The sequence below is a fragment of the Eublepharis macularius genome, chromosome 12, assembly GCF_028583425.1.
Source record: "Eublepharis macularius isolate TG4126 chromosome 12, MPM_Emac_v1.0, whole genome shotgun sequence".
NCBI classification, from domain to species: Eukaryota; Metazoa; Chordata; class Lepidosauria; order Squamata; family Eublepharidae; genus Eublepharis; species Eublepharis macularius.
Window position 1 is genome coordinate 52,410,519 of NC_072801.1, and position 14,939 is coordinate 52,425,457.

Sequence of the window (14,939 nt, forward strand, 5' to 3'; positions counted from 1 at the left end):
ATGGCAATGAATACGACAGTAACAGAATTTATTCTCTTGGGCTTCTCTCAGAGTTCACGGATGCAGACCTTCCTCTTCTTCATCTTTCTCACTATTTATATCATCACCTGGCTTGGGAATCTGACAATTGTCATCACTGTAATTTTCATGCCTCAGTTTCACACCCCCATGTACTTCCTTTTGGCCAACCTGGCTGTCATAGACATCAGCGATTCCACAGTGACTGCAGTCAAAATGCTGTGGGATCTCATCTCTCATACAAATTCAATCTCCTACAACTGGTGTATTGCCCAAATTTTCTTTTTCCATTTGACTGGAGGTGCTGTGGTCTTTTTCCTAGTAGTAATGGCTGTTGACAGATACATAGCAATCTATAAACCACTGCAATATTTGCTTATTATGCATCAAGGAGTTTGTGTAGGATTGGTGACAGGAGCTTGGCTGGGTGGTTTTGCACACTCCATTGTTCAAGTAGCATTAATACTTCAGCTACCCTTTTGTGGGCCAAATACATTGGACAATTTCTACTGTGATGTCCCACAACTAATCAAACTAGCTTGTGCAGATACATATATTACAGAGCTGCTGATGGTTTCGAACAGTGGCTTGCTCCTCACACTAATTTTCTGTGTCTTACTTGTATCATACAGTGTCATTTTGGTAAAGATCAGAATGCATGTCACAGAAGGAAAGCACAAAGCCCTGTCTACATGTGCTGCACAAATCATAGTCATGAGTTTAAATTTTGTTCCAGGAATGTTCATTTATGACCGCCCTTTCCAGGTATTTCCAGCAGACAAGATAGCCTCCATCTTCTACACTCTTATCACTCCAATGTTAAACCCCATGATCTTTACTCTAAGAAACAGAGACATGAAAGATTCTATTCAAAAATTTATTAGAAAGATGATGTCATTCACAATTAAAAAATCAAAATAATCAGTTGGCCCCTACCAACTCATTGCCTTCTTAGTAGATGTAACTGTACATAGAAAAAAATGAACTAATAAAAAAATAAAATGCTCCCCATTTGTATAATAATTCACTGTCAAAATTTCTCCTAACTTTTGGTGAGCATGGGTTATGATTTATGAAGTGAAAATTTACCAAAGTCAGCATACAATTTTGGTTGCCTGTGACACAGGCCAATATATGGAAGAAAGTTTTGTCACTGCACTTGATGTTTGTTTACATGTAGACTAGTAAATTCTAGGAATGTACATTCAGATAGTATCTAATCAAAATCTGAAGTAAGTCATACCTATTTCTTAAATCATGCTAAGTTTAATGAACAGAATCTAGTTGCTCAAAATAATGACAATCAGTAATATCTGAAAATCTTTGAAAATGACCATTAAACAGGTGCTTCATGGTACTTAAAGTCAGGTTAGCAAGAAGTATCAGATGAGCATCAGTCTGGTGACATTTGGTAAGCTTCCTTTTCAACGAAGAGTTAAGGACAGAGAGTAACTCAACAGATAATCTAATAGCAGTGTATTCAAATCAGATGTGTTAACTGACATACCTACAGAACAGAGTAATCACAAACAGGCATTTCTGGACACAATATTGGGTCTGGTGATGAGCAAGTAGAAACTTATAGACCTAGCACAGTTCCTCTTATGCAAGATTTTGTGCAAGATCTAGTGCATTCTTTCTTGTATCTTATAATGCCCTGAAATCACTTGCACAATGTCTTGCACAAGTGGGAAAGCAATTCATGCTATGCTACGTTTAACTTAGCGCAAGATACTACTGTAAGGTTGTTTTCACACTTCTGCTTACTCAAAGATCCAGGCGCACATGGAATTCTTCCATTAGATCCGCAGTGTTTTCACTTTCCACCAATCGTTCCTCAATCTCAGTAGCTTGAGGAGGGTTTCAGTGATTTTATATAAGCAACAGTGTATCACGCTTGCTGTTATATACTAATAGCCAAGTGGCTCTGATCTTAGATACTTAAATGCAGAGACTGGAGCCATGAATGGACAAGATAGATCTTCCTACACATCTAAAAATGCCCCAAGTTTGCAGAAATATCTGAAATCTTTTTTAAAAATGCATGGGGTAGAGGTTTAAAAAACCCAAAATAATAAAAGAAACACCTGTAGTTTTAATCAGATGCCCTCGGTGGATGTTGTTAGGTAATCATAACACTTAGCCACTATTCTAGGCTTAATTTCTGTCAGGAACAGGCAGAGAGAAGGGGAAGGGTCGTTTCCAGAGCTGTTGTGACTTTGAGAGCCAAGCTACAAGTGACGCCTTACACAGGTTGGACACTTGTCAGCTTCCCTCAAGTTTTGATGGGAAATGTAAGCATCCTGGTTTTACAGCTTGGCTCTCCATTACAGCTGCAAGACCAAGATGCCTACATTTCCCATCAAAACTTGAGGGAAACTGACAAGTGTCCAACTTGTTGTATTGTCGAAGGCTTTCACGGCTGGAGAACGATGGTTGTTGTGGGTTTTCCGGGCTGTATTGCCGTGGTCTTGGCATTGTAGTTCCTGATGTTTCACCAGCAGCTGTGGCTGGCATCTTCAGAGGTGTAGCACCAAAAGACAGAGATCTCTCAGTGTCACAGTGTGGAAAAGAAGTTGGCAGGTCATTTATATCTACTCAGGAGGGGTGGGGTTGAGCTGAGTCATCCTGTAAGAGTTTCCCAGGGTGCGGAATGCTAATGGCGGGAGGCTTCACTGTATCCTGAGGAGGTTCTTTTGCATATGGATTGGGGCTTGATGTGCTAATCTTCTCTGCAGGGCTATTGTTGAGTATAGAGTGTTTTGTTAGCCTGGTGTTTTTCAGAACTGGAAACTATGCTCTGTTCATTCTTAAGGTTTCTTCTTTCCTGTTGAAGTTTTGCTTATGCTTGTGAATTTCAATGGCTTCCCTGTGCAGTCTGACAAAGTAGTTGGAAGTGTTGTCCAGTATTTTGGTGTCCTGGAATAAGATACTGTGCCCTGTTTGAGTTAGGCTATGTTCAGCCACTGCTGATTTTTCAGGTTGTCCAACTCTGCAGTGTCTTTCATGTTCTTTTATTCTTGTCTGGATGCTACGCTTTGTGGTCCCCATGTAAACTTGTCCACAGCTGCAGGGTATACAGTACACTCCTGCAGAGGTGAGGGGGTCTCTACTGTCTTTTGCTGATCGTAGCATCTGTTGTATTTTTCGGGTGGGTCTGAATACTGCTTGAAGGTTATGCTTTTTCATAAGCTTTCCCATCTGATCAGTAATTCCTTTGATATATGGCAAAAACACTTTTCCTGTAGGAGACTGTTTTTCCTTGGTTGTTTGATTCATCTTGGGTTTGATTGCTCTTCGGATTTCATTTCTGGAGTAGCCATTTGCCTGAAGTGTGTAAAAACTGATCTACAGTCTAAAGAGTTCAGTTCCTCTTGGGACAATGCCATCTTTGGAACGTGGACTCTATGATATCACATCCCTGCTGAGCTCCATCCCCTCCCTACACTCTGTTCTTCCCCAGGTTCTATGGTGAAATCTCCAGGAATTTCCCAACTTGGAATTGGCAACCCTATGTCCCAGGGAAGTGAACTCAGTGGACCTACGATGCCATAGGGTCCAGCCTCCAAAGCTGCCATTTTTTCCAGGAGAACTGATCTCTGTAGTCAGGAGATGAGTTATTCTGAAAGAATTCCGGCCCCCATCTACAGCAACCATGGTGAGGGTGAGGCAGATGGGATATTGCAGTGGGGAGGAGGCTTCACTCCTGTCTCCCCAGCTATTTTTTTCTAACTCAAAAGCACCAGTCTCTTTCACCTTTAGCCTTTACAATCCTGTAACCTTCTTGCTCGACTTTTTCTGAATTTTGTAGTTATATTGTTGGGCAAGAACTATGGAGACTGAAATTCAGTTCCCTATATACCACAAAATTTGGTGAGAATATGTGGTCAGGACAAAGGGTTAAATAGCCCTTTACATACTGTTTTTCTCTTTAAATCACAGCTGCAATGCCTGGATCCTGTAAAGGAGGGTGGGCCTATGATTTATATATATATATATATATATATATTTACTTTGTTTATATCCCACTTTCTCCAGTGGGGATGCACCGCAGGTTACATTGTTGTTCTCCATTTTATTCAAACAACAACCCTGTCAGGCAAGTTAGGCTGAGAGTGAGTGCTGGCCAAACGTCACCAAGCAAACATGGATGGCAGAGTTGGAATTTGAAGCTGGGTCTCCCAGATCCTAATCTGACACTCTAATCACCACACCACACTACTGTTTCTGCCTAAATTTGAAATTTTGAAGCAAATCTAGAAGTGTCTGTGAAATTTGGGAGAAGAATGAACAGTTTCAATTCTACCAGTTAGCATTTGAAGGTTAATTTCTGGGTATTGCTGTCATCTTTCATCTTGTTCTCATTCATATGTTTACCTAATTCTATATGTATATTATATGTGTTCAAAATGTAAGGGGAAAAAAATAACAATCATTAGAAAAATTTAAATTAACTTCCATCAGTTTTGACTTCTGAAGTATAGGCTATATTTTAATGATCTCCCAAGTGATTTAATTCCCCATTCATACACACCCAGACAAAAGACTACACAAGAGAAAGAATTCTTCCCATTCTAATAAAGTTTTGCCACAGCAGCTGAGAAAGTTTAAAGACAAAGGTTGTGAGTTTTTCCTGTCATTATGATCTAGGTATCATACAGCATAACAAGTATTCAGTACAGAAATGACTGGACCCATCTTACTCCCTCTTGGAGAACCATAGAAGAATAACCCTGTAGAATAATGTAGCAGCTCTACATATAAAATAATAAGTGAAAGTTGTAACTTCTAATCCAATTCTACTTTTGGAAGAATGATACATGTCTTGGTGGTAAATGAAGAACCAAAAATTGTGGGAGATTCCATTGACAAGGATGTAAATAAGACCTGCTGACTTTGATTGCTTGGTATGTTGCTTCAATTTTTCTGGAAGTAAATAAAGATGAAAAAGATTTACAAGTTACATTTATTAAAAATTAATCATGGTTTCATTGAAGTGGAGGTCTGTTGTCAAACAGCCTGTACCTCAAGCGGGACTGCAGACTACGGTTTGTTTTGTCAGATTTTAGGTTGTTATTGGGAGGGGAATTACATTGTTATTGGGAGAATTGTTATTGGGGGAATTGTTATTGGGAGGGGAATTACATTTTCTGAAATTCACTTTTTTAGATGATGATGATAACAACAACAACAACATTTGGTTTATATACCATCCTTCAGGACAACTTAACACCCACTCAGAGTGGTTTACAAAGTGTGATATTATTATCCTCACAACAATCACCCTGTGAGGTGGCTGGGGCTGAGAGAGCTCTGAAAGAGCTGTGAGTGAACCAAGGGCACCCAGCAGGCTTCAAGCAAAGAAGTAAGGAATCAAACTGGGTTCCCCAGATTAAAGTCCTGCTGCTCTTAACCACTACACCAAACTGGCTCTCATACGGCCATTGATTCCTCTTATACTCTTTTCTTCTTATAGAGTAGAATATTTAAATTTTCTTTGAAGAGAAATCACTGTTAATGTTGAGAAGGCAATCTGGTATGAGAGAGAGAGTATTAGAAAAAGAAAAAGCAGTTTGCCTTGAAACAGACATCTTCTACAGCAGTAGAATATAATGCTCAGAATGGCTGTGTTATCCAGAAAGAGCCTTCTTATAACAACAACATTTGATTTATATATCACCTGTCAGGATGACTTAACACCCATTCAGAGCAGTTTACAAATTCTGGTATTATTCCATAACAATCACCCTGTGAAGTGGGTGGGGCTGAGAGAGTTCCAAGAAGGGGTGACTGACCCAAGATCACCCAGCTGGTTTCGAGTGGAGGAGTGGAGAATCAAACCTGGTTCTCCAGATTAGAGTCCCACTGCTCTTAGCCACTACACCAAACTATGTCTCTTATTGATTCCTGCCTCTCATAACAAAAGTCAAGGTAATTGCTCTAAATAACGCATGAGTGAATCACTTCTGGAGAGAAGGGGTTTTTTTGCAATATCATGAAAATGGTTTCTTGTGCCTTTTGCAGGTAAATTGTGAAGGCTGAAGATGTCTCGGGACAACCTGACAACAAAAGTGACACACTTTGTTCTGTTAGGTATCACACAGAACCCACAATGGAACATCATCCTGTTCTTGATTTTTCTTGCAATCTACATAACAGCATGGCTTGGGAATCTGATCATTATCTTCACAGTGATTTTCATGCATCAGCTCCACACGCCTATGTATTTCCTGCTGGCTAGCCTTGCTGCCACCGACATTAGCGACGCCACAGTCACTGCTCTCAGGCTGCTGGCAAGCTTTCTCTCAGACCACAATACCATCTCCTATAATTGGTGTGTCACTCAGATCTTCTTTTTCCATTTCACTGCAGGTGCTGCAGATGGTTTGCTAGTTTTGATGGCTGTTGATCGGTACATAGCTATTTTCAAACCACTGGAGTATTTCCTTATCATGAATCGAGAGGTTTGTATAGGTTTGATAGCAGGAATTTTATTGGGTGGTTTTGTTCACTCCATTGTCCAGATTGGAATTCTTGTTCAGTTGCCCTTCTGTGGACCAAACATATTGGACAGTTACTACTGTGATGTCCCACAACTTGTCAAACTGGCTTGTACTGACACATACATCATAGAACTACTGATGGTTTCAAACAGTGGAGTACTCCTCATCATAATTTTCCCTTCTCTACTTGTATCATATTCTATTATCTTGATGAAGATTAGGACTCATGTTGCAGAGGGCAAGAACAAAGCCATTTCTACCTGTACAGCACAGATTGTGGTTCTCAGCCTCAATTTTGGACCTGCAATATACATGTATAACCGACCTTTCAAAGTATTCCCAGGAGACAAATTTGTTTCAGTCATGTATACGCTCGTCACCCCTATGCTGAACCCAATGATCTTCACTCTAAGAAATACAGAAATGAAAAATGCTATTAGGAAACTCAAAGGGAAAATTCTGCCTTCGAATTCTGTCTTCAAGGAAAAAGATTTTCATTAGAGAAGACTCTTGCTATCCAGGCTTTTAGATTTGTCTGTTTCATTCATTATTAATTACAATAATTTAAAAAATAGAGTGTTTCATAATGATCATAATTACTATGGAAATGAAACAAATCCATGATCCAAACTGCCTATATTGGACAAAAAACCCCATGATTTTCTTTTCATTTGTTCTCTCCCCCGCCCTTGCATTATTGCAGTCTGCACCTCTATTTGGTTTCTCTTTTACAAGGCAGCCAGCATTTTCTTTAGAAGGGCATGGAGAGAGCACAGTGTTCCTTAGTGGGAGGGGAGAGAGACAGTCTCTGGGCTTTCTGGAATGACTGCTGTTCTCCGGACCTTAGCCTCAATCAAAGCATATCTACCTCAAAGCCCTCCTGTTCCTACTTGCCTTGCCGCCAAATGTCTGTCTGCCTCTTCCTCATGTTACTGTCCTTCAGTGGCTGCAGTGCTGTCTGCATTACTGACTGGAATCTTGCACAGCAAATTTCCCACAGGCTTTAATGTTAACAGACTCCCATGCGCATGGAAGTCTGTCCCATGGAAGCCCATGTTTCCATTCAAAATTCTTGAAAAGTGGAACATACAAGTCTAGTTTCTGATCCCACTTCTTGGTAGATATGTTGTAAGGAAAGAAAGAGAAAAATAAATTAGAGCAGATAAATAAAACACAACACTGTGAAAATGGCTTTTGTAGTGTCATAGGGAATGATAGATTCTTTAGGTGTAGGTTCTTTCTTTCTTTCTTTCTTTCTTTCTTTCTTTCTTTCTTTCGAGTTAAATTACCATCTTGGTCATATAATTATGGTGACATTGGCTAACAAGGTCAATGCAATGCACTTTGGTGGTGATCTATGTGGATGGGTGGTTAATTTCTCTATTTATATGCCATCTGTTTTGAAACCACCACTTGGTTTTTTAGATGTCTGGATTTATCCATGAATAGAGGTATGCCCCCCTAATCCCCTGAAATAAAGATACTAATACAAACAAATGGTTACAATTCAAGTTTCTTTCTTTAATTGCCAGCAGATCCTGGAGGTCCTTTGCCTTCCTCTGGAAGTACAGCAGGGGTCACTGGGGGGGGGGCAAGGGGGAGAGAGAACCAAATTTCCTGCATTGTGCAGGGGGTTAGACACGATGACCTTAGGATACTTTCCAGTTCTATGTTTCTAATAGCTGGTCAGATTCTAATGATAGCCAAACCCCCAGTGTGGGCATCTTAGCAACTGGTTTCAAAGGTATGCCAGCATTATGTCCAATCCTAGCCTGGATCCAAGCACAGAATGACATTGATCTAGCAATAGCTTTTCCTTGGTATGCTGAGAGAAGCTTTACTCCACCATCTTCCCTTCATGCTTACCATCAGTAAGGCTATTTCAGGCTATTGAATGTCTAGTTCCCCTGATGGATAAGGATGAGAAGCCAGTTTGTGATACTTCCCCCTCAAAAGATGTCTCAGGGTTCTTAACTTAAGTAAAAACCCTGCACTGTTCCATCCAAACCCATTAGAGCCTAGGCAGTCTAAAACTGGTCTGCTTGCATGGGCATTACCCAACTTTGGCAAAGCGAAGCAGGCAAAAAATAACCCTTTCATAGCTACTCTGAAATAGTTTTTGAAAGAAAGAAAGAAAGAAAGAAAGAAAGAAAGAAAGAAAGAAAGAAAACATTCTTGCTTGAACCCAAAGCAATCACATACAAATGGCAAGTGCTGTTCTCAGGAAGGGGCAGTACATAAAGCTTTCTTGCTGCCTCCCCTTGAATGGCTGAAGACAGGAGCCCATTCTTCCCAAATGCTCAGTTTTTTTCCTTTTCTGGAAAAAGATTGTGGGGAAAGGCAGTTCCTGAGCCATGAGGAGTAGGTGGTGAACATCTTTCAGTAATTTTCAGGCACTATGCCGACAATTTGCCTAGAATTAGTAATTACTGAGTGTTTAGCTTTGGCACAACCATTCAGCAATAGTCTCCAAAGCGAAACTCAGTGAGGTCATCAGTCACTGTAGCTGAGGAATCTATCTATCTATCTATCTATCTATCTATCTATCTATCTATCTATCTATCTATCTATCTATCTATCTATCTATCTATCTATCTATCTATCTATCTATCTATCTATCTATCTATCTATCTATCTATCTATCTATCTATCTATCTATCTATCTATCTATCCATCTATCCATCTATCCATCTATCTATCTATCTATCTATCTATCTATCTATCTATCTATCTATCTATCTATCTATCTATCTATCTATCTATCTATCTATCTATCTATCTATCTATCTATCTATCTATCTATCTATCTATCTAAACTGAGTAAGCGCATTTCAGAAAACTCACTTTATACCCAGGTGCACAACCAGAGGGTGCTGCCACAAAGGAAAGCCCAGGTAACTCACCATATTGCTCCAGAAAACATGCCTTGGTGGGAAGCCCAGGCAGGGAACAGAAGCGGAGCAGGTAGCAATGCCCTCCCCGTGCCTTAACCCAGCCGGTATTAGGAGCAGAGCAGGTGGTAATGCCTTTCTCCAGCCTTAACACAGCCAATAATAGGAGAGGAGCACTTAGCAATGCCCACCCCCACATCAACCCAGCTGGTATTTGATGTGGAGCAGGTGGCAATGCCTGTCCCCATTCAGTCAGCTGGTATTAAAAGCGGAGCGGGTGGCAGTACCCACCCCCACATTATCACAACTGGCATTAGAAGAGCAGCAGGTGGCAATGTCCAACCCCACCTTAACCCAACTGTTAAAAGCAGAGGAGGGGCAATGCCAACCCTCACCTTAACCCAGGTATTATTAGAAGCAGAGCAGGTGACAATGCCCACCCCCCTTAACCCAGCTGGTATTAGGAGCGGAGGAGGTGGCAATGCTGACCCTCACCTTAACCTAAGTGGTATTAAGAGTGGAGTAGGTGGCAATGCCAGCCCCACTTCAGCCAGCTGGGATCAGGAGTGGAGTAGGTGGTAATGCCTGCCCCCACCTTATCACAACTGGCATTAGGAGAGAAGCAGATGGCAATGCCCACTCCCATCTTAACCCAGGTGTTATTAGGAGCAGAGCAGGTGGCAATGCCCACCTCACAGTTAGTAATTTCTTGATAATCATAAACCGCAGATTGAGTAGCAGTGTTCAATCAGTGGCTTTTCTATGAAGACTATAAACAGTCATCTACCATAAAAACTCCCACAGTTATTTGGTGTTCATCAATGAGCAATATTTTCATCTTCAAAATGCTATCCACATTTTGCATGTATTTAAAGATTATTTTAGGCCAGATTTTTATATTTATTGATTAAGGCCATGAAAATCCCTGTACTATTTTGAACAATGAGTGATTCACACAATATAATTGTTGATTACCTCTGGGATGAGGGAGGATCATTTTGGAAGCATAGCAATACCTCATGTTACTTCTAGATTTGTCATCCAAGTTCATCTGAAGGAAAATTCCACAGGAAATGTGGAGGTTTCTATTTGGAGGAAACATGCAGAATTAAAGAGATTAAAGGGATAAAATATTAGTAGTAGGGATTCCACATATTTGTACATTGTTACTGAAGATAAACTGTGATTTTTTATTATTGAACTTTTATTTTCTATTTTGATGGAAGAGGGATGTTCTTAACCCTGTCTTCTTTGTTGTTTTACTGAAAAGCAGACATACATGAACCCCAATGGTTTCAATCTAATTTTTTTGGGGGGGGGGATGACTCAGATGAAGGAGTGTGTGATCCAGGATTTGCAAACCAGCAAAGTAGCCGGATTTATGCCAAACCAGCATAAACCGGCTATGACAGATTACATAAAAGAATCCCAGATCAGATCTGGGGAACCTAACTCTGCTAGGTTGGATTATTTGGCCACAAGAAGCTGCCAGAGGCAGCTGCAGTGGAAGAGTGAACAAGAGGCAGCAGCATGAGTGGTACGAGTGGAGGCAAGCTGCAGGAGATCAGGGCAAGGCTGATGGGGCAGGGCAGGAGGCAGCAGATAGAGTAGAGTCCTATTCCACCCCTCCAACCCTGCCTGAGCTTCCCTGCAGGGCCCAATCTTCCTGTAATTTAGGGGATCTTTAGTAGACAGTCAGGAGCAGGTTCTTGCAAATTTGGTGAAATTTGCTTGAAAAATTACCTCACCCCCTCTCCCCCGACAGGGAATAATGGCAGGATAAGTGCGGGATTCTCTAACTGGATTTGAGAATCTGACCTGGATTTCAGACGCAACAATGTTTTTTGGCATTCCTGAAACCCAGATATGTATCACTTGGATTTTTTTTGTGTGTGCACGCCCCTATTCACATGTATTCATGAAGCACTTTTAATAGAGAAAAGGGGCTAATGGGAAGGGTTAAACAGCCCCTCCCTACACATTAGTCACCTGTATTATTCTGAAGTCTTAGCTATTCCATTCTGTAAAGAAAGAAGATAAAAAGGATCATGGAACTCCATGTGGTTTGTAATAGGCAAATCTGGAGATTTCTGCCTGGGTGAAACATGAGGAAAGGGGAAAAAAGAATGTTAATACATTTTAATTTTAAAATTTTAATAAATTTTAATTTAAATTTTAAATTTTAAATTTTTAAATTAATTTTAATACATTTTAATGCTCTATTGGTTCTTCTGTCATTAGTTTAACCAATTATATGTGTAAATCTTGCATATACTCAAGGAAAGACAAAATTAACACTCAGGGGTAATATTTGCACAACCTTTATCCAATTGTGACTCTTAAAATATAGGAAGTACTTTAATGATCCCACTTGTGATTTGATTCCCTATTCACAGGAAAAAGGGGGAAAAATCACAGTCTTATAAACCTTGATCATATCTGTTGTGTGGAGGAGTATAGTTTCAAAATCACATTAAAAATGTTCCTGTGGAAGTCTTTGATTTTAAATTTGATTAATAGAAATTACTTAGCAATACATTCACTGACAGAAGACTGTGTGAATTATTGCCCATCAGTATCTTGACTCCTATAAACCATTTTAGGCACACTGTTAAGTACTGTGGAAACCAGCCTTAGAATATACACACTGGCTTTAAGTATCCCAGTACATATGGTGTGATTCTAGTGCACCTAAGTTTTCTGCATTCTTTCTTACACAACTATAAATTAACTTGTTTGTCAAATAATTTATCAGCTGTATATCTATGATGTTGGTAAAGAACCAGGGACTCATAACTGTAACTTCAAGACCAATTCCTCTTCTGGAAGAATTATGGAATTGTTGATTGAAAATCAAGAACTTTAATCAAGAATTGTGTGGGTTCCAGTTGGCACGGAAATAACCCAGATATCCTAGGATTTATTACTTGGTATGTTGCCTTATTTTATTTAAATGTAAAAGAAAAATGAAATTGGTTTTCAACACATGGGTTGAGTCCACACAACTTTTATGCTTGGGAAAAGGGAGGAAAGGATCTTGTTTGATTGCTATGGGTAAGCTAGGGATCATGGGACCAGCATGGAAAAATACTGTGTGGTACAAGGGAGAGTTTGGGTGAGACTGAGCAACACAGTTATTAAAACTATATTGATATTCCATTAAATTGGCTTATGTTTGCATCAATTGTCCTCATCAAGGAGTCTGGGACTACAGTGTTTTCTGACAGATTTAGATTTCACATCTTTATCAACTTGGACTTTGGTACTTAAAAGCTGTTTCAGGTGACCATTGGAACCATGAAGAATGGTTCCATTCCCATCCAGGATTTCTAATAATATTTAACATGTCCTAAGGCATAATAAATCAAAGAGGAGCAAATTTAATATAGATAAATTCAGATTGCACACTAGATTTCTGGCCGTTATCTGGGAAACTGACCACAATAACTGAATGTACATATATTGAATTTGGTCTCATTCCAATATTATGTTACTATGTGTTGGCCAATGGTGTGAGAATGAGGTGAGACAGGTCAGTTGGAATTTAGAAGCCCTCTTGCTCCCAACCAAAGCCAGGGCCAAGTTTAAACAGGTTATGGGCACTTTCACACACACAAAACAATCCATGTTCAATTCAATTGGAATGTATTTTGCACCTGGATTTTACTGTGTGAAACAGCAGAATCCACTCGAAAATGATCACTAAAGTGCAAAAGTGGATTGCAAGTGCATTACATATTATAAATGATGTGATCATGCTGAAGCATATTGAATTCCACTAAAGTGCACAAGGACATGACTGTCAGGGTGTGCAGAATTTTGGAAGGATGAATTGTGAGATGTGGAAAATGCTTAGCCATTGTTTCCATAGTGACTCTTCAACGGACTTAGATGGGAGTAACTGGGCATATGCTTCCATTGTAAAACAGCCAAAACAGTAAGACGAAAGAAAACCCAACACTCAACCAAGAAAAAAAAATCCTTAATTATGCAAATGAAAAGTATAAATACAGTAACTGGGATTAAATAAAGACTAGAAACACAAAATTGTGCTAAGTGATATTACCCTGATAGGAACCTACCAGTCTCATGCCTACCCACAGCAGGAAGACTAGCAAGAAGACTTCATTATTTCCATTTATGTCCTTGTCGTAATGAATCAGCCAGTTTGTAGTAAAGAATGGAATGAACAATGACATGACCTTGTGATCTTCAGTTCTCCTTGATTGTCAGTTTTTACAAACAGCAGGTTCAGTTAACTATCTCACAAATAGTTTGTCAGCATTTGTTTTGCCAGCTGCAGAGAAACTAGAAAAGTGTCTTTCAATGAGCCTTAATACTCCAGTCAGTTACAAGAGTGTTGCCAAAACTCAGCACCAAATATTAAGATGCCCAGAAATGAACTGCTTAGTGTTTCAGGCTTTCAACCCAAGAACTCAAAGTAATTAATCCTATTGTTCTTTGATTAATATCAGGAGGTATGACATGTCATCTCATACATTGTCACTGTTGTCTTCTGCCAGTTTCAGGTGTATTGTGAAGGTTCAAGATGGCCCAGGAAAACATGACCATAAAAGTCACAGAATTCGTTTTAATTGGACTTTCACAGAATCCAAAATGGAATTTTATCCTCTTCCTGATTTTTCTCACAATCTATGTAACAACGTGGCTTGGTAATCTCACTATTATCTTCACAGTGATCTTCATGCATCAGCTCCACACACCTATGTACTTCCTGTTGGCCAACCTTGCTGCCTTAGACATCAGTGATTCCACAGTCACTGCTTTGAAGCTGCTGGCGGGCCTCCTACCACATCCCAATACCATCTCCTACAGCTGGTGCATTGTTCAGGTTTTCTTTTTCCACTTGACTGGTGCTTCTGTGGATTTCTTGCTCACAGTCATGGCTGTTGATCGGTACATAGCTATCTACAAGCCACTGCAGTACTTAATTATTATGAACCAACGAGTTTGTATAAGTTTGGTAGCAGGTGCTTGGTTGGGTGGCTTTATCCACTCCATTGTCCAGATTGGGATTCTCATTAAGCTGCCCTTCTGTGGACCCAACGTACTGGACAATTTCTATTGTGACATTCCCCAAATCATCAAGCTGGCTTGTACTGACACATATATTACTGAGCTGCTGATGGTTTCTAATAGCGGACTAATAGTTGCAGCTATGTTCTTTGTCTTACTGGTATCATATTCTGTCATTTTGGTTAAGATCAGAACCCACGTCACAGAAGGAAAGCACAAAGCTCTTTCTACTTGTACAGCACATATTGTGGTACTGAGCTTAAATTTTGGACCTGCAATATTCATTTATGACCGTCCTTTCAAGGTATTTCCAGGAGATAAGATATTTCAAGTAATGTATACTCTCATCACCCCAATGCTGAATCCAATGATATTTACTCTGAGAAATACAGAAATGAAAAATGCTATTAGGAAACTCCAAAAGAATATAATGTCTTCAAGAAGCAGAATCTTTAGTGGGGAAAAACTCTTTGTCCCCTGTCTTCAATGA

General features: G+C 39.8%; 3 protein-coding genes across 3 annotated transcripts; all 3 read left to right on the forward strand.

Annotated features, from left to right (window-relative positions):
- On the forward strand, positions 1-939 carry LOC129338998 (olfactory receptor 4D1-like). The gene has a single exon (XM_054993588.1). It carries the CDS (start codon positions 1-3, stop codon positions 937-939), a length of 939 nt encoding a protein of 312 aa, XP_054849563.1.
- Positions 940-6,062: 5,123 nt separating this feature from the next.
- LOC129339330 (olfactory receptor 4D1-like) lies at positions 6,063-7,022 on the forward strand. Its single transcript, XM_054993917.1, has one exon. It carries the CDS (start codon positions 6,063-6,065, stop codon positions 7,020-7,022), a length of 960 nt encoding a protein of 319 aa, XP_054849892.1.
- Positions 7,023-13,961: 6,939 nt separating this feature from the next.
- LOC129339331 (olfactory receptor 4D1-like) lies at positions 13,962-14,939 on the forward strand. The gene has a single exon (XM_054993918.1). It carries the CDS (start codon positions 13,962-13,964, stop codon positions 14,937-14,939), a length of 978 nt encoding a protein of 325 aa, XP_054849893.1.

Bases quoted from the DNA above. Each gene is read 5' to 3' on its own strand.
- LOC129338998 (XM_054993588.1), top strand. From the start codon at position 1: ATGGCAATGAATACGACAGTAACAGAATTTATTCTCTTGGGCTTCTCT.
- LOC129339330 (XM_054993917.1), top strand. From the start codon at position 6,063: ATGTCTCGGGACAACCTGACAACAAAAGTGACACACTTTGTTCTGTTA.
- LOC129339331 (XM_054993918.1), top strand. From the start codon at position 13,962: ATGGCCCAGGAAAACATGACCATAAAAGTCACAGAATTCGTTTTAATT.